General features: G+C 40.4%; 1 protein-coding gene across 1 annotated transcript in view; it reads left to right on the plus strand.

The window, feature by feature from the left end:
• The window catches only part of sez6b (seizure related 6 homolog b), a 677849-nt gene that overhangs the window by 418953 nt on the left and 233038 nt on the right, over positions 1–25858 (plus strand). The window contains 2 exon segments of the mRNA XM_052035955.1: positions 3011–3095; positions 3098–3202. Of these exon segments, the coding sequence (XP_051891915.1) occupies positions 3011–3095; positions 3098–3202 (190 nt within the window).

Raw genomic sequence — 25858 nt, forward strand, 5'->3', positions numbered from 1 at the left:
TTACTTAGTGTCCCATTGATACTATATTTATCCAGATAGAAGTGTATTCCAGATAAGCTAGAAAAGTGGAAATATAATCCTTCAAAGGTCAGAGTAATGAGATATATATCAGACTGCATTGCCTAAATATGAAAAGATAAATGGATTAGATTTCTCTACACCAAAGAAGTAGTAAGGAGAAGGGCAATGAAGTAGATCTTGCCCATTAGCACATGTCAATGCAGTAGGCCAGTTTATACATACATGCACATACCATAATAAACCTTTAAAATAGTAATGGAGCTAAATTAGAAGTTACGTTGTCTTAGAATTAAAAATACAAATGACTGGAAGCTGCGTGTGACATGAATAATCAAATTTTGCATATTTTTTCTACTTTACCATGTACTACTCTTCCCAGCTCTTTTGAATTGGTAAATAAGTAAAGAGAGTATAGGTAATGTTGTGTTGTGCTTGCAGTAGTATTAATATGTCTGACAAATACCCACTCCCTTGGAAGGCATTATCAGTGGAGGAGTTGAAGTGATAGGAACATAATGAATTTGAGAGTTTGGATATTACCCAAGAGCATCATTGTCAGTCACACTGTGTGACAGGGAACTGTTTTAGTGAAGGATGCTATAACATGTGATAAGTATTTATTTGAAGATCTTGAAGAAAAGTCAAAACAATATTTGCAGTATATGGTTAAGGCCCTATCTAAAATGCTGGAAGATCTTCAAAAGGTTGCTGCTGATTTTGTGGAGAAAATGGACAAACACGTGGGAGTGATGAGGACTGTACATTAATGCAGAAATCTTCAAAAGTCAGTCAGAATATTTGCTTCTGGGGCGAGAACAGTTTAATCACAGAAGCACTTTTAAAATGGTGGTTTCGTGTGGCTCTGCTTGAGAAACAGCCGCTGTCCTTCCTCAACAGTCAGATGACATTCTTCGGGGAGTGAGCAGGACAGCACATGGTGCCGATGGCCCAGAGGGTAGGGGATGGTTCTGTTTCCCCTCACACCCAGGCTGAGAAAGACAGAGCCCCAGTACTTCTGCAATCTAGACCAGGAACAGGTCCCAAAGGCCTAATGACGACTACTCTTCTGCGGGGGTAGGCTAACTGCCCATAACATCTGCACAATCAATCTACCTTTCTTCCCACTCTCTTATGCTCTTCCTTCGTACCACTGCCAGTGTCACTCCGCCATCATTCTCTCTCCTGTTCCAGACCAGTCATCAGGAACAGTGGCTTACTGTGTGTGTGTGTGTGTGTGTGTGTGTGTGTGTGTGTGTGTGTGTGTGTGTGTGTGTGTGTGTGTGTGTGTGTGTGTGTGTGTGTGTGTTTGACATAGAGACAGACAGACAGACAGAGACAGGGCATGAGTGTCTGAATAAGGCAGTACTCAACACTGACGGCTTGGACCACATTCACAAATTCTGCAGTATCGTAATTCTACTAGATTATTCTATCCCTAGGTTAGAATATCCTATCCTAGGGCTAGGATATCCTGAATGCTTTATTGTACTGTGGTTAGTGTTCGCTATGGCTCACTTTGTAACAATCTAGGTTCTCAATCAGGAGAACCAAGGGAGTGCCATCTTTTGAATGAGATATTAAACAGAGAGCTCTATCTGTTCCCACAAGTGGATGTAAAAGACCTATTTCCACTAAAGAACAACAGGGAAGTTCTTCTCAATGATATGGCCAATATTAACAGATCATGTGATCTGGCCATTACCGTGTTTCTGTTTGTGGGAGCTTGCTCTGCAAATAGGCTTTATGTTTCCTATAACAGCAATCACACTTGATTAGTACTTAATTGGCTGTAAAGCACTCTGGATATTCTGAAAAGGATGCAGTGCTACATAAAAGATCATAGAAACCTAGCTAAAAAGCACATTACCATTAAAACTATAATAAAATGTTTGGTTACTATTTGAAAATTTGACCATAATTAGACTAATAGTAAACCTTAATGTTGTAATGTCTTTAAAATTGCATTCAGATACAGTATATGGAAAACTATATAAATATTACACACACAAGTTTGCTGGTTTTTATAGGTTTGTGTTGCTAGCTGACATTTGTATTAGTTTGTTAGTGCAGGCAGCTGATACAGAGAAACCAGAAACCAGTGCTTGGTGATTCTCTAATGAGGATTCTTCTCCAAAGTTGCCATGCAGTGACTTCACAACTTTGGAAAACTAGGTGAAGCAGGGCCAGCCCTCTAAAGGAGGAATCTTTCTGGCATAGGTCAGTAACCTGCTGGTTATGATATTGAAATAGCAACATAGGGATCATGTGTTTAAAACAGACCAGGTCAGGTTTGAATCTGACACAAGGACTGAAAAAAGACCAACTGACCCAGAGAGGATAACATGATCTGACTTGTATGGATGAGTGGAGCTGAGCAAGAAATCCTGAAAACACTGGAAAAAAATCATTTAAGACACAGGCTTAGGTGACCTACTCCACTCTCTATAATGGACAGTCAGATAATAGAAGGTAAAAATCATGGGGAAATTGTGTTCTGTAACTTATATTTGCAGAGGTCTGTACATTCAATAGTTATGCACTCTGTGTTTTCAATCTTCCTTTTCCTATTCCTGACTTCAATCCTGCACAATATCCATAACCCAGAATAAGCTGGTTGCCAGTTCATCTGCTGTTTAGACATTTGATTAAACTGTACTGGGGCAATCTGTTACACTGCCTGCTCTTGTAAGAAGCAAAGATCGAACTATTGTGCCTTAACCTTAATTTGCACCAAATGTTTCTTTATCAACACAACTCATTGCCAGGGATCACTGAATTTGCATTTGACTAATATTTAACTTGAAAGGGTGGTAAATTTAACGTCTGTGCATGAATTCCTTGATAAAATTCAACTTGTGTAATCCTGGAGGACAAAATATATAAATGTCAGAGCTTTGCTGCTCCAATACTCATTCTGCTTTGCTCATGCTGAAAGCACATTGATAAGTAGTCATTTTGTAACTATATTTTCTATCCAATCTCTCTGCAGGTGAAAAACATCAGCTTGTCTGAAGGAGAGATGCTGACAATTGAAGGACTTGATGGAGATGAACCACAGTTTCTTGCCAATGAGTCGATTTAATGAAGGGGCAGGTGATTCGCAGCCCAAGCAATCAACTTTCTATCCATTTCCAAAGCATTCAACTTAGAAAACCAGGCTCATTCCAATTCCATTATCAAGGTAAGTGCTTACACTCCAGGACTGGAATAATAGGACAAAAGCAATGCCTGTATTATGTGACTGGGTTTTTTTTTCAAATCTGAAAGCAAGAATCTTATAAAAAAATGCTAGCTTACTCCATCTCACATAACTGAAAGTTTATATCCTGTGGAATGGGATTGTTCTGATAACTATTAGCATCTGTGAATGAAACATGAATGCAACACGGACTCGCACTTTCAATTTCAACGGCTTCCAATAAGTGCAAACTGAGCTTTTTAAAGGAACTCGAATGTAAAATACTTTTGCAATACTGGTTTGCGTCAACATGAAAATAATTGTTTTGTATTTATTTGGAAGGTCACTGAAGACTGAGATAGGTAGCTGTTATTTTGCACCATTTGGCAAAGGTGCCCAATAACAGCTTGCCATGTGGAAGCTGTTGTTCATGTGGAAAAATGTCAGGTCCTGCTTTAATGCATCTTTAGAGTGTTAAACCTTTCCGTTTGACAGCTTGATGATCTTGTTGAAGGTGAAATTATTGAGCATTAGCACCAATCCCAACAATGAGCTGGTACACCAATAATAGGCAAAACAAATGTCTAAGCCTGTGGCACTTCCCTCCACTCACGATACCTCCTCCAAAACATCCTCCTCTCCATTACCCTTCTCCCTCACAATTTTTCTTCATCCACTCCTGTACCTCTGCTCACATTACTTCCCAAATGCCATTACCAAGTTCGAGCTTAGTGTGTTAATTGCAAGTTGAAAATAGCACAAATTTCCCCATGGTTAACTCTAGTTGAATGCCATCAATATTTTTTTTCCCTATTTAGCTTGCTTTAGTTAAGCAGTTATGCTGCTAAATAAATACTATATATCCATCGCTGCCCCCACCTTCCCAATTACTTAACACTAACCTGTTTTCCCTCTTTCCCAGTTCTAGGATCTTTGATGTGAAACATTAAGCATTTCTCTTTCCACATATAGTGCCTAACCCACTGAGTGTTTCCAGCATTCTCTGGGTTTTTTATTGTCAACACTAGTTATTTCTTTGTTTTTTTTTCCTCTGATTTGTATAAAGTACGCTATTTTCCCAATAAGCAGCTGAATGCAATATATTTTCAGGCAAGTATATAGTGAATTTCTAAAAGCTTCTTCCATTGTGTTCCTCTTATGAATTGTGGGGGCTTGCAGGTATTCAATTACACATATACTGGTTGTACCAGTATATTGCCCAGTGGGCTATTCTTTTAGAATTTAAAATGTGTGCAGAAGGATTATGAGCATACTCCTTCAGGCTAAACAGTAACATTTGCATCTAAATTATTTTTACCTGTTTTTTAATGTTTGTCGGACCCCCGGTTGGTTCAGAGACACCTCCACTGCACAATAAGATTATGAACACTTCCTAATGTTTTAAGCGCTGAGGTAATTGAACAAGAAACATGCCAGAACCCTTTCCCTAAATAAAGCCTTGATCATGAAATACTCCAAATCCAAGACTCAAATGAACAAACTTACATAATAGCAAATCATCGATACACCACTTTTCAACAGTAACATTAATCCTGGTCCCTGACGTATTCCAAAAGTGAAGTACTGTGGATGCTGGGCAGTTGAAATCAAACAGAAGATGCTGAAAATACTCAGGTGACATCTGTGGACAGAGAAATTAAATTAATGCTTAAAGCTGATAATCTTTCATCAGAACCAAAATAATTTCCCATTTGCAATTATTTCTGCAATTTGCTGTGAATTATTTGTTAAGAATCCTGACAAAAGGTATCAACCTGATAAGAAAGTCAAGAAAGAAACCTATCCCTTGTTTAAACTATTTTGATTATGTTCATTCTTTGTTTTGTTCGGTAATGTTTTGATCTTTGCCTTTGTCACTCTACAAATATCTGTATTTCCATTGGTGCTGAGTACAACACAGTTATAATTGATTGTGAACCCAACAGAAATTTGGAACACTATCGTTGTGCTGTCTGCTGGAATTCAAGTTCTATTGCTAACTTTGTGCTATTTACAGTCAGCGGCAGATCCATGAACACTACCTCATTATTCCCCTTTTTGCACTATTTATTTATTTTTGTAATTTAAAGGTTTTTATGTTGCACTATACTGCTGCTGCAAAACAACAAATTTCATGTCATATGTCTGTGATAATAAATTTGATTCTGATTCAGAGCTAATGTCTTGAATATTAGACCATTACGTCATGGGGAAAGGCATTAATATTTATAATGTGTGTCTTTCAAAACTGACGTTTGCAATGCTCGCTCCAGTATGAATGTACTTCAACGTGTGGTTAAGTCAAAATATCCTCCAGTAAATTGTATAGTTATTGCAGAACGTCTGCTGCTTACGGTAAAGTGTTTGTAGTTTGTTTTATTGTCCTAAAATAATTTGAGAATGGATGAATAGATAGGTGGCCCGGCAAACCATTTTTCCCTATCTCAGAATGTTGTGTGGAATATTGAAAGAATATATATTGCAGTATTGCTTGACCAAGAGTATAAGGTTCAGAAAACTTGATTGGTTGATCTGACTGAAGTAATTGGGCAGAGACATACACCATTTGCCCACGACATAGTTGGATTTTTGAAAATAGTCTTCTGGGCACCTTTTTGTGTCTCTGTAATTTATAATCCCAATCTTTTATGTGAACTGAAGTCAGATTCTCAGACCTTGCTGCGCCAAATAAGAGATCTATTTAAGTCTACATCAGGTCATAAGTAGGCTTTATTTTTTTGGCAGTTGAAACTGACACAGGTGAGACCTTGCCAGCCACGCAAAGATTTTCTAGTGCCAAATCTGGAAAAATGTATGAAGCTTCGGATGCTGAAGCTATTCATCCCATCCCTCTATGTCAGTGTAGCTGGCTCTTGCAACAGGAAATCATATTCTACTGCAAACTGCATGCCCTTGCTATAGTTGGGAGTGGTTAAGTTTACTGGGCTGGTATCCAGAGCCTTGAATTATTGATCTAAGTTATGAGTTCAAGACTCACCACAACAACTGTGAAATGTAAATTAAAGGAGGTTAAAATATATGGATAATGGTGACCGTGCAAACTCATAAAAATCTGTCTGGTTCACTGATGCCCCTCAGGGAATTAAATCTGCCGTCATTACCCTGTGGTATCCAAGACCCACAACACTGGTTGATTCTGGAACGGCTGAACAAGCCTCTCAGTTTGGAGGTAATTAGTCAATAAATGCTGGTCCAACCCATTACATTTTTTTAAGAAATGGAGGCAGTCCTTAAGTTATTCCTCACCTAATACATAATTGTCAACCAGTAATGCTGATGATTTGGGATGTGTGTGTGCATATGAAGGATAGCAAGAGGATCACACTTTAAGGTTGTGTGTGAAGTTGTTGGTGCAACTCAGTAGGCCCATATTTGAGGTCATCATGAAGTTTGAACTGGCTGTATGTCAGCATTCGCTTGCGACAACATTGGCTATGTACATTCCAATTGGTCAAGGTGGCATCATTATCCACCACCAGAATAGGAACAGGTATTAAGTCTTCCCAGGCCACACTGGTGAGGTATTTGGGAGCCACCTTTAGTTCTTTACTGCTAACAAAGTGCCCCAAAATTTCATTTTTGGAAAGTATATACTTTGCTTCTGCATCCGTTGTGATTGGAAACCTTTCTCTGATCCAGTTTAAACTGGCTTCTTATGCTCCTCCAACCCTGAGGAGGTGGGATGTAAAAGATGACCATAACGTAGGTATCCAGGGAGGAAGTGACAGACACCATTAGTTGTGTAGTTTGCTGGCTTTGTGAGGAATCAGGCCAGTGGGGTGTCAAACCATTTTTGAAGAAAGTTAAAGTGACCAAGTTCAAATCGCTGCAGATGACATATCGATTTTTCATTCTTCCCCAATCACACTGATATTTCAGTCCAAGCACGCACTTTGAGACTGCAGCAGTCAGAGCACGTATTTCACTATGTGCCTCTTACTCAATCCAACCCTGACCCGAGAAGTTCAGAGAAATCTCTCAACCACAAAGCATGCCCTTTTTCAGCTAATGCTATAACCTTTTCACTTCACAAGTAAGGCAAATCAAAAGAGGTCTCAAAGTGGCCATTTCAAACTCCAGTGCTGTGATTGAGTGGGACAGAAATTATCCTGTTAACAATTGTTCATATGAACAAATGAAATTGGTTTGAATATTTGATAAGTGGTTCCAGTGATTTCAATCCTGACTTTAAATCATATACTTGACCAAGAAAATTGGCATTGAATAAAATCTGTCGCATTTGACAGTATACAAGGAAACAGCCAAATTAGTCTACATCTCATCAAAAATATGCAGAGGAAAGAATCAAACAACATCTTTATTGTCGCAAAACTCCTTCAGCCGCTTCACGGGGCTTTGAGGCCCCAAAGACAATGTTCAGGCAGACAGCCAAGAACTTGAGGAAGGAAAGTTTTCAGGACGAGAGAGCAGTAGAGAGGCAGAGAGATTTAGAGAGGGAAATCCAGAGCTGAGGGCGAGGTGGGTGATAGACACAGGTGGAATGTTTAAACTTAGGGATGTAGTAGAATTCGGAATTGGAGGAGTATAGATATCTCCAAAGGATACAGTGCTGGGAGAGATTACAGAGATAAAGAGGGATAAATTTGTGTAGGAATTTGAAAATGTGGACAAGAGTTTTAAATGTACACTCTCTAATATTCCTTATTGCTCCATTGCACAGCAATATTCCCTCCTAAAATTAACAGCTTGGTCCTGTCCCTTTGAAGTCTACATATATCCAAGCCTTCCTCTCTTTTAATGCAGCATTGATATCCAGATTTGTATTGACTTTTTCCCAAATCCTTCCTTCATTCCTGCTTCTGCCCTGCCTCCAGGAGCAAGGTTACATTAGCCTAAAACATTAACAATACCTTCTATTAGTGAGTGAAGCATTCATCATCATCCTCATCATCCCTTTCTCCACTCTGCATGTCCTCCATTCCATCCTGCTCTCCTCTGTGTTCCACTTCTTCCAGCCGTCTTCACTAAGTTTCCCTCTTCGCTTTCTCATTACAACCTATGGCATTTACCACTACTGGATCATTTATGGAGTGTCCTGAAATTCCAGCTTGATCTCGTTCTCCACATTTACATATGTTCTTCAGCAACTTCATCAGTAGAAGTGAGGTTAGTTTTCATGTGTGCTAATAACACACTGTTCCACAACCACATTTGTCTTACTGATATCAAAACATGGATGACCCTGAGTTTTGTCCCTTTGGAAGTAGTGATGTCGTTGTGGTTTTGCACATAAATGCTTTACTCCCCCAGCTCTGTACTTCACAGATGGAATCAGTTCTAACATCTGTGGGAGAGGTTCCTCTCAGTGATGTTATCAATTCCCTCAAGTAATCAGGTAACACCACAAAATAAGGTGGTTTTGCATGTAGAGAAGCACCTAGTGAAAAATGCTGAACCATCAGTTGTGTTGTCACTCGAAGTCTGCATCCATTGAATGGTGCTGTTGGGTAATGTTCAGTTTAACTTTGCATTGAGCTGGCGAGCAAACTGCAAACTGCACATCAAATCCATCACTAAGCATGCTTGCATTGACCTCTACAAAGCTAGCAAGGTCTGCCTGATCACAGCCATCTCCAGATTTGACTTCTTCAAGGCCACCATCACCAGTCTCCTAGAGACTGCTCTACATTGTACTGCTTGAAATATTATCCCTGTTTTCATTGACCTTCATTGAGTCACTGGCTTCAAAAAAAAAGGGATCATTTATGAACATAATTGCACTGACTAAGCTTGGATATTAAATCATTAAATAATTCCAAGATACTATCTTTTAGAAGAGATAGGCCAATTGGAAAAGGAAGATCAATGCTGGTAATAAAAGATGGGATAACAGCAGTGGAGAGAATGGACTATAGCTCTGGAAATCAAGGGGAATCATTGTGGGTGGGGCAAAGAAACAATGGGCAGAACACATGGGTGGAAGTTGTATACAATAGTGGTGATGTGGGGCATAGTATAAATCAGGAGCATGTAACACAAATAAAGTAATAATCATGGGGCCTTTAACCCACATATGGACCATTCAAACCAAATCAGCAGGAATAGTTTCAAGCCTGATTTCATGCAATATATTAGAGATGATTTCCTCAATCAATGTATGCAGGAACAAAATAGAAACAGGTTATTTTAGACCATTGTGCAGTGAGAGTGAAGAATGATAATAATTTGATAGAATTTCACGCAAAAATTTCAAGTGACTTAGTTCAATGTGAAAACAGGATCTTAAATCTAAACAAAGCAAACTGTGAGGTTATGCTTAAATTAGCTATGGTAGATTTGGAATCTACTTTAAAGGATTTGAAGTAAACAAGCAATGGCTAACATTTAAAGAACTAGTACGTAGCTTACAAGAAATATATTTTTTTTAAGGTACAAAACCCAACAGGAAAAATCATCCAGCTGTGGCTAACAAGAGAAGTTACTGCACTAGATCATAAGAAATGGCTTATAATACAGTCAAAGAAGCAGTAGGCCTGAGGATTGGAAACATTTCAGAACTGATCAAATGGGGACCGAGGAAATAATAAGGCAGAGGAAAGTAGAATACAAGAGTAATCCAGGGAGAAACAGAAAAACAAACTGTAAAAACTTCTATGGATACCTATAAAGGAACAGGGTAACAAAAGTTAAATGTGAATTCCTTACAGACTGAGACAGGAGAAATTATATTTGGAAGTAAAGAAAAGATGGAAAAGTTAAGCAAATATTTTGTCTGTCTTCAGGGAAGAAGACACAGAAGACCTCCCAGAAATAGTGGAGTGTAAGTGTCAAGTAAATGAAGAACTCATAGAAATTATTAGAAAATAACAAGCACTGGGAAAGTTAATCAGACTGAAAGCCAATAAATCCCCAGAATTTGATAACCTACTTCAAAGGTTTTGAAAGAGATGGCTATGGAGATAATGAATTGACTGATTGTCATCTTCCAAAATTCCATTGATTCTGAAACTGGTCCCACAGATTAGAATGCAACAAATTAAGAAAGGACAGAGAGAGAAAACTACAAAACAGTTAGTCTGACATCAGCAATTGGGCAATACTCTTCCTAAGGAAGTGGTAACAGAGCACATAGTTGTTCCCTCATTTAAGGGTGTGTTCCACACATTTAAGGGCAGTTATGAGGGCAAGAAAGTGAACTCACAAATTAGGTTAAGGTTTGGGTCAATTGAGACGTAGTGGCAGGTGTTTATGAGGATTTTAAGAATACTTGGAATTAATACATTCCAATGAGAAAGAAAACTATCCATGGTTAACTAAAAAATTAAAATTAGCATCAGATTTAAAGAAAAAGTTTATAATTGTGCAAAAATATGTGGTAAGTCAGAAGATTGGACAGTGTGTAATCACCAAAGAATGACCAAAAGGTGCATAAGGACAGAAAAAAAGTGCATAAGATAAAGCTTGCCAGAAGTATATCAGATAGTAACAATTTTAATACATATTTAAGGAAGGAAAGAGTTAACAAAGTGAGTGTTAGTCCTATAGAGAGTGAGTCTGAGGAATTAACAGTGGATACAAAAGAAATGGCAAATGGATTAAAGAGGTATTTTGCATTAATCTTAACTATAGAGATGTAAGGAACATCCCAAAAATAGCTATCAATCGGGAATTGGAAGGGAGGAAGGAACTTGAGCAAATGACATTTGTCAGGGCTGTGATATTGAGAAAATTGATGGATCTGCAGGATGCCATGTTTCTGGGTCCTAATAGTGTCCTGAAGTGATTGGTGAAATAGCTGATGCATTGGTTTCAATATTCCAAATTCCCTAGACATGGGGAAGGCTCCATTACATTGGAAAATAGCTCATATAACTATTTTATTCAAAAAGGAATGGGAGACAGAAAGCAAGAAACCACGTCAGTTAGCTTAACATCTGTCATAGACAACTCTTAGAAGCTATATTTAAGGATGCTATAGCACAACAATTAGAAAAAGTCAAGGTTATCAAACAAATTCAGCATGGTTATGTGAAATGAAAATCACGTTTGACCAATGTCTTTGAAGGAGTAATGTATGTTGTGGATGAAGATGAACTGGTGGATGTATAATATTTAGGCTTCCAGACAGCACTCGATTTGGGGATTAGGAAGGTTATTGTGGGAAATAAAAGTGTATGGTGTAGGAGGTAACAAATAGGTGTGGATAGAGCATTGTCTGGCAAATGGGATAAGTGGGTCATTTTTTGGTTGTCAAGATATGAATGGTGTGCCGTAGGGTTGGTCTGGGACCTCAACTTTTTACAATGTACATAAATGATGTGGATGAAGGTGCAATCGGTATGGTTGGAAAATTTGCTGATGATACACAGCTAGGTAGTAAAGTAAATTGTAAAGAGGACACAAGATATAGATAAGTGATTATGTAAAGATTTGACAAGTGCAGTATAATGTGGGAAAATGTGAAATTGTCTACTTTGACAAGAACAAGAAAAAATGCAAGTTATCTCAATGATGAGAGACTGCAGAGCTCTGAGATACAGAGGGTGTCCTAGTGCATGATTAGGAAAGCCAACAGACAATCATCATTTAATGCTAGTGATTGAATTAATTGAAATCAAAAATTGGGACGTTTTGCTTCAGTTATATGCAGCATTGGTGAGACCACGTCCAAAGTACTTTGTACTGTATTGGTCTCCTTATTTAAGGAAAGATGTTAATAGGTTAGAAGTAGTGCAGAGGAGGCTTACTGGACTAATAACCTGGAATGGCAAGATTACCTTTTGAGGACATGTTGGCCAGGCTAGGCTTGTATCTGCCTGAGATTAGAAGAGTGAGAGGGGGCTTGATTGAAACTTTTAAGATCCTGAGAGGTCTTGACAATGTTGGTGTGAAGAGAATATTTCCTGTCCTGGAGAAACCTAGAACTTGGGGTCACTGTTTAAAGATAAAATGCTGCCCATTTAAAACAGAGATGAGGTGATTTTTGTTTTCTCTCTCATGAGTCTTTGGAACTTTCTTCCTCAAAGGGAAGTGGAAGCAGCGTTTTAGAATACTTTTAAAGCAAAGGTAAATAAACACATGAAAGGTTACCATGGGTAGATGGAAAAGCTCAGTTGAGCTTACTGCCAGGTAAGCTAAGATCTTAATGACTAGTGGAACAGGCTTGAAGGGCCAAATAGCCTACTTCCATTTCTTATTGTATTCTTATGAAGCCCTCTCTAACTATAGTGTCAGCCTCAGCTCTGCAACCCAGTCTCTTCACTCTGCCACCAGCCTTCTATGCTTCCTCTCTGTCTACTGGTGCCAGAGCCATCTGCTTTCTCTGGAAATCTCTTCCTCATCCTCTCCAACTTGCTGCTTGTCTCCTGCTTTTAAATAGGCTGCTATCAACCTACATTTTCCACCAAGCTTGCCATCATTTTTTTCCTCACTCTCTTAACCCTGACATCTGTCTCTCTTTGAAATGACTTGGGACATTTACAGCATTAAAGAAAGATACTACATTAACACAACTAGCTTTAAACAGTGAGCTCTGTTAAAGAGAGAGCTTATTGAACAACTCCATATTTTAATAAGCTGTAATTTTTAAAAAATCCAGTATGAATAAAAAGTGCAGCTTCAATTAGTGAAGTTCATGTGGCTGAATAATAATCCTGTATGAGGACTAAATCAACATAACTAGAGGTCAGTGTCTGTACTATATTAATTCTCCGAGAACCATAATACATTTTAATCGTCTGCCATCTGGCATATAAGGGGATTCATTCTTTCACTCAGCAACTCCCTGTGCATCAATATTGTGAAGGGTCGAGCATTCTGTCAAGAAGATGCATTTAGAGTTTCAAGTAGTATGGGATTTTTACTTTCTCTGTGGTTGGGTATTGCGTATTTGTCACATTTTGACACAGCTACAACCTGTTGTTAGCAGGATTTATGCTCTTTAACCATTCCCATAGTGGATGTTGGAAAGGTTTGTAAATGCACGTCACACAGTGAGGCTCCAAATGCATAGAATGACAGTGTGGGGGAGGGGGAAGGTGGGACTGTGGAAAGTGAGGGAGGTGAATTTCAGTGTTAACTTCCAAGTGCTGAGGCAGATTTCCCTACAGAGGTTGGGGATGAATCTGTGAATGGTCCTAAAACAGATTTATTTCTGTTTCCAGCAAATCTTTCAGCTAGCTGTAAGCTTAAATGTGAAATCCGGGAGCTTGAAATTGCTCTTTTAATGAAACCATGGGTTTTTTTTTTGCGTAATTAAACATGAACAAGCAAAATTATACTGTCAGGAAACTCACTTCAAACCGATACAAGACCTATATTTATTTAAATGGGTTTTAGTTACAAAGCATTTTCCTATTCATTGCCAACAACCTGATTATACTCACTAGCTGAGCAAGGTGTTCCTAACAGCTCCACATTCTCTTCTGTGCCTGCCCTCATTAATCCATTTCTTTTTACTCATTCACAGAATGTGGGCAAGGCCAGCATTTATTGAGCATCCATACCTACTCTTTGGAAGGTGGTTGAGAGTCACCTTCTTAAACCACTGCAGTCTATGTGGTGAAGACTTTCCCACAGCCTCGTTGGGTAGGAACAGGATTTTGGCCCAGTAGCAATGAAGAAACAGCAACATCTTTCTAAGTCAGGATGATGTGTATTTTTTAATGAGGGGGTGGTTTTTCCATGTACTTACAATCCTATTGAAAAGCCACTCGATGACGGGCATTGGTGTTTCCATCCAGTGTACACTTGCTTCTGAATCACATTAATTGTAGAGGGGTACTGAGTCATCAGCTGAGGGAGGCTGGGAAATGCTAATCAACCAGAGGTCTCCTTGCCCAATTTTAACCTAATGCCTTGACACTTCATGAGGTCAAGATTTAACACTGAGAACTCCCCCTTCCCTCCTGGCTGTGTGCCAAGGATTGGCTCCTCCTACCAGAGTGGTGGAGCAGTCAGGTTGTTGTTTGACTAGTTTGTTGGGTTAGTTTTCCCTATTTTGGAATAATTCTTCAGATATCGGTGGGGAGGACTTGACAGAGTCAGCTGTGTTGAGCATGTCTTAGTTGCATCCCCTGCTTGGGTTAATAGAGTCATAGAATACTACAACATGGAAACAGGCCCTTCGGCCCAACTCATCCTTGCCAACCATGGTGCCAACCAAACTAGTCCCACTTGCCGACATTTGGCCCATATCCCTCTAAACCCCACCCATCCATGTACTTACCAAATGTCTTTTAAATGTTGTTATTAAATGTTGATGCTGTTTTTAATGCAGTTCTTTTTTATTTTCATTAGTAATAAACCCACTCAGCTTTATTACTAATGAACGTTTTAAAAAACTGCAAATGCTGGAAATTTGAAATGTGAGCAGAAAAAGCTGCAAATGTTCAGCCAGACAGGCAGCATCTGTGGAGAGAGAAACAGAGTTAACGTTTACGATGGAGCTCCCTGGTTTCATGCTTAAGTTTACAGCAAGCTGGAGGATTTGCTCGAAACAGGACCAAACCTGTTTAAGGACCATTTACAGATTCAACTCCAACCCTGGTCTAAACCCAGGCAGAGTATCTGGAGAAGAAACTATTTCCTTTGATCTAGAGGTCAAGAACCAGAGGACACAACTGTAAGACAATTGACTAAAATACCCAAGGCAACATGAGGAATAACCTCTTTATGCCGTGAATCGTATGTATGTGGAATGCATTGCCTCTCCATTTTAGTTGGATGAACAGGCATACACATTTGCAGCTGTAGGTGTGATTTCAGCATGGTATGTTGCGTTCATGGTGCAAATTCAAGACTGTCACTGCTGGACTCTAGATCACTAAATACATTTGATTTCCCTTGTAATTTGCTTCCCTGAAATACAGTATTATTTCTGGCCCTCTTTTTGTATATTTCCTACAAGTCTTTGTTAACAATATTTTTCCCAACTAATTCTTTACCCTTGTCCCACTGGCTGATGGCCCACAGAGTACACTCACTTTTGCTGGTAGTTGAGGTAGATTGAACTGTGGCTTTCAAAAGGGACTTGGATCAGTACCTGAAAGAAAAGGGGGTGTAGGGAAGAGAGTCAGATAGAATGGCCTCTTCTGGAGCTATGTCACCATTATATGATTCAGTGACTACTTGTGGTAAAATACATGTTCTAATAATGCACTTTTGAGAAAAGAAATCTTCCAAAGTCCCACTTCACAGACACTTTAGCTGGTCTGGAATTGAGATATATTTTCATATTTTTTAATGTTCATGTAAAGAAAGCATAAGCCCAGAGCAGGGTTTACTGCATATTAAGAAATCTCCTGTTATTTTGCATTGTTAGCAATGATTTGGATCAATCTCATTTCTTTTCTGCAGCTACCCAAATGCATTGTCTTTCCTCTTGGCACACTTTAGATTCCTGTGCTTACCTGTCTTTTCAGCTTACATTTAGATTAATGTTGCCGGAAGGGAATTACAAGCTGCAACACAATGGCAGCATTCAGATGACCTCTTTAAGCAAGAGATTGGAATGCAATAAGTTTATTAATGTCATCAGAGTCCTAGCTGTGTGCTTTTTCATTCCCTGTGCTGCACCTTTGGCGATGCAAGTGTCATGCTGAGATTTCTGGTGGTATTAGTTTATTGTCTTCATTTAAGAATAACCAATCCATAACCTTTCTAAAAAAAAGAATTGGCAGCTTGTCGTATATCCCTGAAGCTAATTCCAATTGGAAAAACATCTCATTGAGGTCAATAATCGGCATTTCATGCATGCACATTGAGGCCTGTCAGTCCTGTCTCAGAGGAATGTAATTATGTCAGTGACAACATGAGATAAAGCTCACTTTCACCTATTAGTTACTTAACGTATTTCATATAGGTAATGCATTAAATTTGCTGTGTTTGTCATGCACTCCTTATTTGCGCATCATGTTGCAAGGTGTTGTCTCAGTACTATTTTCCCCTTGTAAAGATAATGATTTGACAGTGAACCTGAGTCACACCTGCCTGCCGTTAGAAGATGTGCATCCTCACAACTCTAACTTCACCAATCCACACAGAGGGGATTTTGCCTTGTATTTACAGAGACACAAGAGACTGCTGATGCTGGAACCTGGAGCAACAAACATCTGCTGGAGGAACTCAGTGGGTCGAGCAGCATCTGTGGGAGGAAAGGAATCATCAACAGTTCAAGTCGAAACCCTGCAATTGGACTGAGAGTAGAGAGGGGAGATGGCCAGGAAAAGCACAGAGGGGGAGTGGTGAGACAGGAGCCCAAGTGTGATTGGTGGACTGAGGAGGGGTGCAAGATGACGGGCAGGTTCTACCTTGTAGGGGAGGGGGAAGGATGGTGGAGTGGGGAGATAGTGGCAGGTGAATGATAGATGGAGGCAGACAAAGAGAGAAAAGAAAAATTGAGCTGCAAATGGACCGAGGTGGGGTGGGGGTGGGGGGGTGAGTGTGAACAATTCCTCTCCTCCCACAGATGCTGCTCAACCCGTTGAGTTCCTCCAGCAGATTGTTTGTTGCCTTGTATTTAGTCTGTCTGGATGTTACCGTGAGAAGATCCACCTGCATTAACTTTCTCAGGCAGATTTTGTACAACATAGTTTCTGAAATTACAGTGCGGTATACCGATGTATGAATTACCTTTGAAAATGCTTTTTAATTTATTCACTGAAGCTTGATGTCCATTTTGAGGTGCTCTTTACAGCTTTAGTTGCCATTTACATTCAGGACAGTACAGCGGTAAACGAGGTGTTAGTAAAGTTGACAGTAACAGTGGACTTGAGGGAGCAGGGTGATTGTAGCTGCAGTCAAGTTCAGTTGAGTTATGGAGACTTAAAGAATGCTGTCTGCACAAAGGATTTCACCAGATTGGCTCTTGCCTTATGAAGAGTATTCACATCCAAGTTATAAAATGCTAGAAAGTTATGGCACATGCATTGTGTTCACGTGAATCAATGAAGGATCTAATCAGGTTAATTCCATATCCCAGCTGTTGACCCATAACCCTCGTAGGTTACTCTTCAAGTTTTCATCTAGATAACTTGTAAATGTATTGAATGTTTCGACAGTGCATTTTGGATTACCACTGCACTTAGGGTGCAAACATTTTTCCTCAACTATCCATTCTATTTCTATAATCCTAAAGTGTCATCCTCTCTGCTCAGGGATATAGATCCATCCCTTGAAAGACTTCTCAATTTTATACATCTCTGCTAAATCTCCCTTCAGCTAATCCCTCCTCAAATTTAACATTCTCCAGCAATAGTAATGTTCTTGTTAGTTTACAGGATAATTCTTGAGGCCTTATGACTGTGCTTCCAGTTAGCAACAACCTGGGTAGTGTTGCTGCCTCACAATTTCAGTGATCCAGGTTTGATCCTGACCTCGGGCACTGTCTGTATGGAGATTCTCCCTGTGACCATTTGGCTTTTTAACACCATCTTCTCTGGTTTCTTCCCAAAGACAAACTGGTTGGTTAATTGACTGCAAATTATCCTCAGTATGGATGGGTGGCAAGAGAATCAAGGCATGTGAAAGTGAAGAACTTGAGAAAATCTCCCTGGTCCTACACTCATATCTGGCACATCTGGACAGGAAAGACACCTACGTTAGACTCTTGTTTATTGACTACAGCTCTGCCTTCAATACTATGATTCCAAGGAAATTCACCACCAAACTCCGAGACCTGGGAGTCAAAACATCCCTTTGCAACTGGATCCTTGACTTCCTGACCAACAGACCATAATCAGTGAGGATAGGCAGCAACAGCTCCACCATGATTATTCACAACACTGGTGCCCCACTAGGCTGCATCCTCAGCCCCCTACTCTGCTCCCTATATACACATGACTGTGTGGCCAGATTCTGCTCTAACTCCTTCTACAAGTTTGCAGATGATACCACCATAGTGGGCTGGATCTCAACTAACAATGAGTCGGAGTACAAGACGGAGATAGAGAGCTTAGTGACATTGTGTCATGACAACAACCTTTCCCTCAATGTTAGCAAAACAAAAGAGCTGGTCATTAACTTCAGAAAAGGGGAGTAGTGCACATGCTCCTATCTACCTCAACGGTGCTGAGGTTGAGAGGGTTGAGAGCTTCAAGTTCCTAGGAATGAACATCACCAACAGCCTGTCCTAGTCCAACCACATAGATGCCACAGCAAGAAAGCTCACCAGTGCCTCTGCTTCCTCAGGAAGATATAGAAATTCGGCATGTCCCCTTTGACCCTCACCAATTTTTATTGATGCACCATAGAAAGCATCATGGCTTAGTATGGCAACTGCTCTGCCCATGACCACATGAAACTTCAGAAAGTTGTGGACACAGCTTAGCACATCACGGAAACCAGCCTCCCCTCCATGGACTCTACACTTCTCGCTACCTCAGTAAAGCAGCCAGCACAATCAAAGGCCCCTCCCACCCTGGACATTCACTCTTCTCCCTTCTCCCAACAGGCAGAAGATGCAAAAGCCTGAAAGCACGTACCACTAGGCTCAAGGACAGCTTCTATCCCATTGTTATAAGACTATTGAATGGTTTCCTAGTACATTAAAGTGGACTCTTGACCTCACAGTCTACTTCGTTATGACCTTGCACCTTATTGTCTACCTGCACTGCACTTTCTCTGTAGCTGTTACGCTTTATTCTGCATTCTGTTTTCCCTTGTACTATCTTAATGCACTGTGTAATGAATTGATCTGTATGAACGGTATGTAAGACAAATTTTTCACTGTACCTCGGTACATGTGACAATACCAAAATAAGTGGGGGAATGGGACTGACAAGAAAGCTTTGAGAGCCAGAATAAACTCATGGTCCTCAATGTCCTTCTTCTATCGTATGAAAAAATGAAATAATACGAAACTTGGATTGGTTTGATTTGTTATTGTCACATGTACTGAGGTACAGTGAAGACATGTTAGGCATGCCATCCATACAGATTGTTTCATTACAAGAGTGCATTGAGGTAGTACAAGGGAAAACAATATCAGAATGCAGAATGAAGTGTGACAGTTACAGAGAAAATGTAGTGCAGGTCATAACGAGGTAGATTCTGAGGTCAAGAATCCATATTATCATACTAGGGGACCATTCAATATTCTTATAACAGTGGGAAACAGTGAACCTGTTAGTACATGCTTTCAGGCTTTTGTAACTTCTGCCCAATAGGAGGGAGGAGAAGAGAGAATGTCCAGGGTGGCTGGGGTGTTTGATTATGCTGGCTGCTTTACCAAAGCAGGGAGAAGTATAGACAGAGTCCATGGAGGGGAGGCTAGTTTCTGTGATGTGCTGGGCTGTGTCCACAACTCTCTGCAGTTTCTTGTGGTCCAAGTTTCTTGCAATACCAAGCTGTGATGCATCCAGATAGGATGCTTTCTATGATGCATCAATAAAAATTGGTGAGAGTCAAAGGGGACATGCCAAATTTCTTTAGCCTCCTGAGGAAGTAGAGGCACTGGTGAGCTTTCTTAGCCATGGCATCTACGTGTTTGGACCAGGACAGGCTAATGGTGATGTTCACTCATAGCAACTTGAAGCTCTCACCCCTCTTGACCTCAGCACCATTGATAGAAACAAGAGCATGTGCACTGCCCCCCTCCCAAAGTCAATGACCAACTCTTTTGTTTTGCTGACATTGAGGGAAAGGTTGTTGTCAAGACACTATGTCACTAAGCTCTCTATCTCCTTCCTGTACTCCGACTCTTCATTAAGTGAGATTCTGCCCACTACAGTGATGTCATCTGCAAACTTGTAGATGGAGTTAGAGCAGAATCTGGCCACACAGTCATGGGTGTATAGGGAGTAGAGCAGAGGGCTGAGGACACAACCTTGTGGGGCACCAGTGTTGAGAATAATCATGCTGGAGGTGTTGCTACCACACCTGATAGCTTGCCTGGGTCTCAGTTTTGGACTGGTATTGTCTCTTGGCATCCCTGATAGCTCTACAGAGGTCGTATCTCGATTTCTTGTATAGGTCAGGGTCAACTGATCTGAATGCCGCTGATCTGGACTTCAGTAGGGAGTGGATCTCCCGGTCCATCCATGGGTTCCCGTTTGGGAACACCCGGACTGACCTCTTTGCTACACGGTCCTCTACACACTTGCTGATAAAGTTGCATTTATATAGCCATTTTAAGGTAGTAAATTTCACTTGCCTCTTCAAAGGACCACTTGAAAAACAAGTTGACATGATGCCACAAAAGTAGATCTCATGACTGGGTAGGTAGGTTTGAAGGAGCATAATGACGTGTGGAAGAGAGAGATAAGAAAAACAAAGAGGCAAAGGGAAGCCATCTTGGCTGAGGTGAGGTGAATAGTTATCCTTTTCCTTGAAACTCCACTTTCTTGTCTTCTTAACACAAAGATAGTCATGGTGCAGTATCTGTGTCAAATGGTGAAGAGAGGAATTTTAGATGAGCAAAGTAACCAATTGAGTGTTATGGGGACAAAATGGCTTTCAGTCAATACTGCAAAATCGTAGCAGTTATGTGTTCTGCTCCTTTTATGAAATTCTTCAAATGAACTGAACTTAAGAATCAGAATGCAATGCAGTGTCTACTGAACAGTGTGTTTAGTGCTATAAAATCAGACGTAATTCCAGGACCCATCCAATTCCTGAGCCCATCCCAATCACAGTTGTTTGGATTTGAATCGATTTCACCTGTCTTTTCCTTTGGTAAAACACAAGACATAGCAGACCATGTGCCAACAGACAAAATATCTAAAAAATCCTACAATAAACATTCATGTAATCATGGAAATTGGAACCATCTGGAACCAAAGTGAGGGAGATAAATATTTAGTTTTATTTATTTCCAACATGAGGAAAATAGGAATTGTCATTTGAATTTATATTACTTTGTGGTAAAATTGCTAAAATCAAGAGTGCTCCTTTACTCTAAATGGGTACTCAATGCACATTGCAATTCACTCACAGCTGCTGAAGTAACTTTGCTTGATCTATGAATCAGATGATATATTTAACTTGTTAATGCTGCTAAATCCTGTAAACTCAGCTAATGAGTTGTCAGTCGTGAGGTTTCTGTCCAAGTCTGTAACAGATTGGGTGTAATGGGTAAGAAAACAAGAAGTGATCTATCAGACTAGGTTTTGTTTTTTTCTGGTTTATATTTTGTGCCTTTCTCACAAGTTGAGATGTTGGATTGGTGGGGACAACAGACTGAGGCTGGAGCTTCTGTGCAATAATCACAATGCAGCAATAAAGTGTTAATAGGCCAATCTCTTGGAAATGCTGAGCAGAACGGGCGCCATTTACCCTCGCCAGTTTGGGACTCCTCTCCGAAGACAGGAGTGCCTTACCTTCTGCACAGTTGTCTTCTGCATTTGGGCTTCTCATGGAATTTAGCTGGGTAGTATGAACTTCTACACTTAAACTGGGAGATCTATTAGCTGAACATGGAGCCTGGTTAGACCTGGCACAAATCCAGGAGGCCCATTGATTTGAATGGTGAAGAATGGCTGTGAGGGAGAAGGGTAAATATAATTTACATTCACTTTTATTTCATTCAGTAGAATTAATTTAAGCCTATTTCATTGCTTTAACGTGTTCTTGACTGTTTCAAGCATCTTAATTATTTTTGTATTAATTTAAAGTGAGTATGTTGAATTTTTAATAGCATTTTAAAGTTTTTGAATGTCAGTCACACAAAGTCTTTGACAGCTGTTTCAGACTGCGGGCATGGCTTAATCAGTTCTTCCCATATGATCAGAAAGTCCCTGCTTTGTTCATGGCTTCACTAATGAGTTGGGAACCATCTCTCTTGTGGAGATTTGTGCCCAGTATTCTACACCGGTTGAAAGTGGATTTAGCAGGCAGTTGACCAGTGTGGCTGGGCACATGGAGGCTTAACAGAAGATCTGGGCTATTGTGCACATGTCCTTTCCCATGCTTTAGACAGTATCCACATTGTTTTGGATCAGACCCACATAAATAGGCATCCTGGATTACTGGACGTGAATTTAAGGGTTTCACAACTTACATAGAACATAGAACAGTACAGCACAGAACAGGCCCTTCGGTCCACAATGTTGTGCTGACATAGCTATTCCCTCCTACCTACAGAATGCCCATATCCCTCTATTTTCCTCTCATTCATGTGCCCATCCAAGCCCCTCTTAAAAACCCCCAGTGAATTTGCCTCCATCACCCTATCAGGCAATGCATTCCAGGCATCCAACACTCTCTCAGTAAAAAAACGTATCCCACCCATCTATTCAAAACCTACCCCACCTCACCTTAATTGTATGCCCTTCTGCATTTGTAACACATTTAACATTGAACATGCAAGCACTTCAAGGAAAGCAAAATAAGAACATCAACACAGTGATGTTAGGAGGGTTGAACTTGGCTTTGATTATTGGAGTGATTTTTAACAAGGGCCTTAGGAAAAGGAGAAGAGGCAAACAAATGAAGAAATTCAAGAGTGTGGACCCCAGATGGCCACCACTGGTGTGGTAGAGACAAAGTAATAAAGGCTAAAATTAAGGAAAACAAAACTGCCAGTGAGGGTACAAGTTTTGATTCTGATAAATTTATTGGAGGAATCTCTACCCCTGAAAGAGCTGGAATTTTGGAAGGGGAGGTTATAACCAAAGTGGGGTTTGACTGCTCAAACTCCCAAAATATCTCAAAGTCCAACGTACGAGAGCTGCAATAAAAGACAGTGGGAATTGAACAGTGATTAATGTTGTCAAATGAGCAAAGGGCAGAATCACAACGAATGTCAGTGATGGTGAAAACAGATGGTTGAGAGGCAGTGAACCATAGACGTGAAAAAAAGGCCAAAGAGAAATTCTTCCAAATTATTCAAATAACAAAACAGTGAAAATATATACCTGCTTCACCAGCATCTGAGAAGAAAAGGAAATATTAGCTTCTGCACCATAATATCTCTGATGGAGAGTCTACACTGCAATAAAAAGAAATACAGAAATACAATAGTGCAGGTTTCTTTTCAGATTTCCAGCCTCTGCAAACTTGCTCTTGCTATTTCCAAAAATTACTTAATGATTTTCTACACAAGTCCATACAGTGTGGTAGCACATGGTTAAGTTTTACTGGTTATTAGCCAGAAGTTTAGATCTTTGATCCAAAGACATGTGTTCAAGTCACACTGCAGAAGCTGAGAGATTTAAATTAAAGAAATTAAATAAATCTGGAATTTAAATGTAAGAGTGTCCATAGACTAGATTGTTGTAAAAGCACATCTGGTTCACTCATCTTCTTCAGGGAAAGTAATCTGCTGTTCTTCCATGGTCCGGTCTAGGTATGACTCCAGATCCAGTAACACGATTGATCCTTAATTGCCTCCTCAATTCAGAAGCAATTAGGGACGGACAATAAATGCTAACATGACGACTAACTTCCACATCCATGAATGATTAAATAAAATAGGTAAAATCCACATATTGTTTCTTCCAACAAACTTCCAATGCATGGATAATCTTAAACAGAGACTTGCTTTCCTATAACAGAACTGCACTATTAATGTGTGCCTCCCAAAGTTAACTCCTCGGGCCACACCGGTGATAAAAACCTACTGCTTCTAGTTGCTTGGTGACAGTGTGCAGTTGAATAGTCTAAAAAGAAACAATAACAGAATCATGGTTAAGTTTGTGAAAACACTCCACACTGAGAAAATGAGTTATCCAATGGGTAGCTCATGGCTTTAATCAAATAGTGTTTCAATTGTATAGGGGCTTGAATGTTCTTGCTTTACAATAGAACTAAGGTAAATTTTGAAAATTAGATTTATAATCACATCTGTGATAAACATAGCTGGCAAGAGAACTTTGTTAATGCTTTGTACAAAATTGTCAGCAGGAGCACAGTACAATGAAAATTTCTGCAAAAACATATCTTTCCCAGTTAAAGCCAAAATTCTAATTATTTATATGTTCAAGCAGAATGCAGATTTTAATATGTCATAATCTCCCTCTACTAAAAGCCAGATTCATCAAGCAATTCTTGAAATGGGGATCTAGTTTCCCAGAAGAATCAGAGGTGGACTTGGAGACTACCCAAGATTTGAACATTTAGTGATCTCCTCTGATAGGGGATTTGGGAGCATCGTGGTTTTATTGCTGGACTAACCATTCAGAGATTTGGACTGATGTTGTAGATGCTTGAATTCACAGTCCACCACAGCAGGTGGAGAAGCTCACATCCAGTTAATTAAAGAACTACTGGAATAAATATTGAACATGGACCCAATGACCTTTAACGAAAGAAATCTGCCAATCTTGCCCAGCCTGGCAAAGATGTGATACCAGACTCCCAGCGGTTCAAAGAATAGGTAAAAAAAAATTCTGGCTTTGCAATCCAACATCCCCTTCACCATCAGGTCCAACTACCTGAAGGTGCAGGGGATCTGATTCAGAAGGGCTGAGGCGTGTAACAGGAATTGGCTGGAGCGGATTGGTATTGGTATTGGTTTATTGTCACTTGTACTGAGGTACAGTGAAAAACTTGTCTTAGAAACCAATCATACAGGTCAATTCATTACACAGTGCAGTTACATTGAGTTAGTACAGTGTGCATTGAGGTAGTACAGGTAAAAACAATAATAGTACAGAGTAAAGTGTCGCAGCTACAGAGTGACACAGTGTCACAAAGTGTCACAGCTGGGAAGGTAAAACAAAAACTGGGTCTGTGGAAACAGCATTCTCTGTCAATAACTGGGAAGAACTTGATTATCAGGTGTGATATGCTCTCAGGGCTGCCGTACTTGGCCTGCTCCCTGCTCCTCTCCCTCAATAATCACCTGGGACATCTTCCAGTTTATCTGGGCATCCAAGATGGAGCGAGTCTGATGAGTCACGTTGTACAACTCCGCAGAGAATGGGGGCAAAAATGTACCCAATGTTGCCCTCATCCTGATGACCACCTTCGTATGTGGCTGTATCAGCCGGTGTGTGGACCCAAAGTACGTGGGCACCAAATCTCACTACATGCTGAGGTTCTACCTGTCCCCAGTGTTGTGGAAGATAGGCCTGGCCCCTCTACCGTGCAACATCCCAGCCAGCTGGAAGTTGCCACACTACCTCTCCTTTGTGGAAGGGTACTTCCAAGTAAACACCTTTGAGCACAAGTCCATCAGGCAGTGGCCAGTGCAGAATGTCCTGCAGATACTGCAGGACAGGAACACCATGGATACGGCAGGGTGGTTCCCTGAGCAGTCTGTCCAAACCATCTGGCAGAACGCCTCATCAGCAGAACTGACCAGCAAGCACCAAGACCTCGCTTGGCTGGTGGTGAAAGGAGCTCTCACAGTCAGATCCTCCTGTACAAATGGCATATCATCCCCAGCGCACGCTGCCCTCAGGACAGCTGCAGTGGGGAAGAGATGGTCACCCCCTCTTTGCAGACCATGGATTTGCTAAGAGGGTGTGGAGACAGATGCAAGGGTCTGTGTCCCGGTTCATCCCCAGCAGCTGCGTAACAGAGGACTCCCTGATCTGTGGGCTGTTCCCAGGGACACACACCGAAACAGACAGGAAGTGCTGCTGGAAGGTCATCAACTCGGTGAAAGATGCCCTTTGGTCTGCCCGAGACTTGTTGTCTTCTAGCACAGCGAGATGTCCGTAAGGGAATGCTGCCGACTGCCACAGTCCAGTCTACAGGAGTACGTGCTGTCAGATCCGTTATTTTTGAATCTGC

Source organism: Pristis pectinata, chromosome 21, assembly GCF_009764475.1.
Source record: "Pristis pectinata isolate sPriPec2 chromosome 21, sPriPec2.1.pri, whole genome shotgun sequence".
NCBI lineage: Eukaryota > Metazoa > Chordata > Chondrichthyes > Rhinopristiformes > Pristidae > Pristis > Pristis pectinata.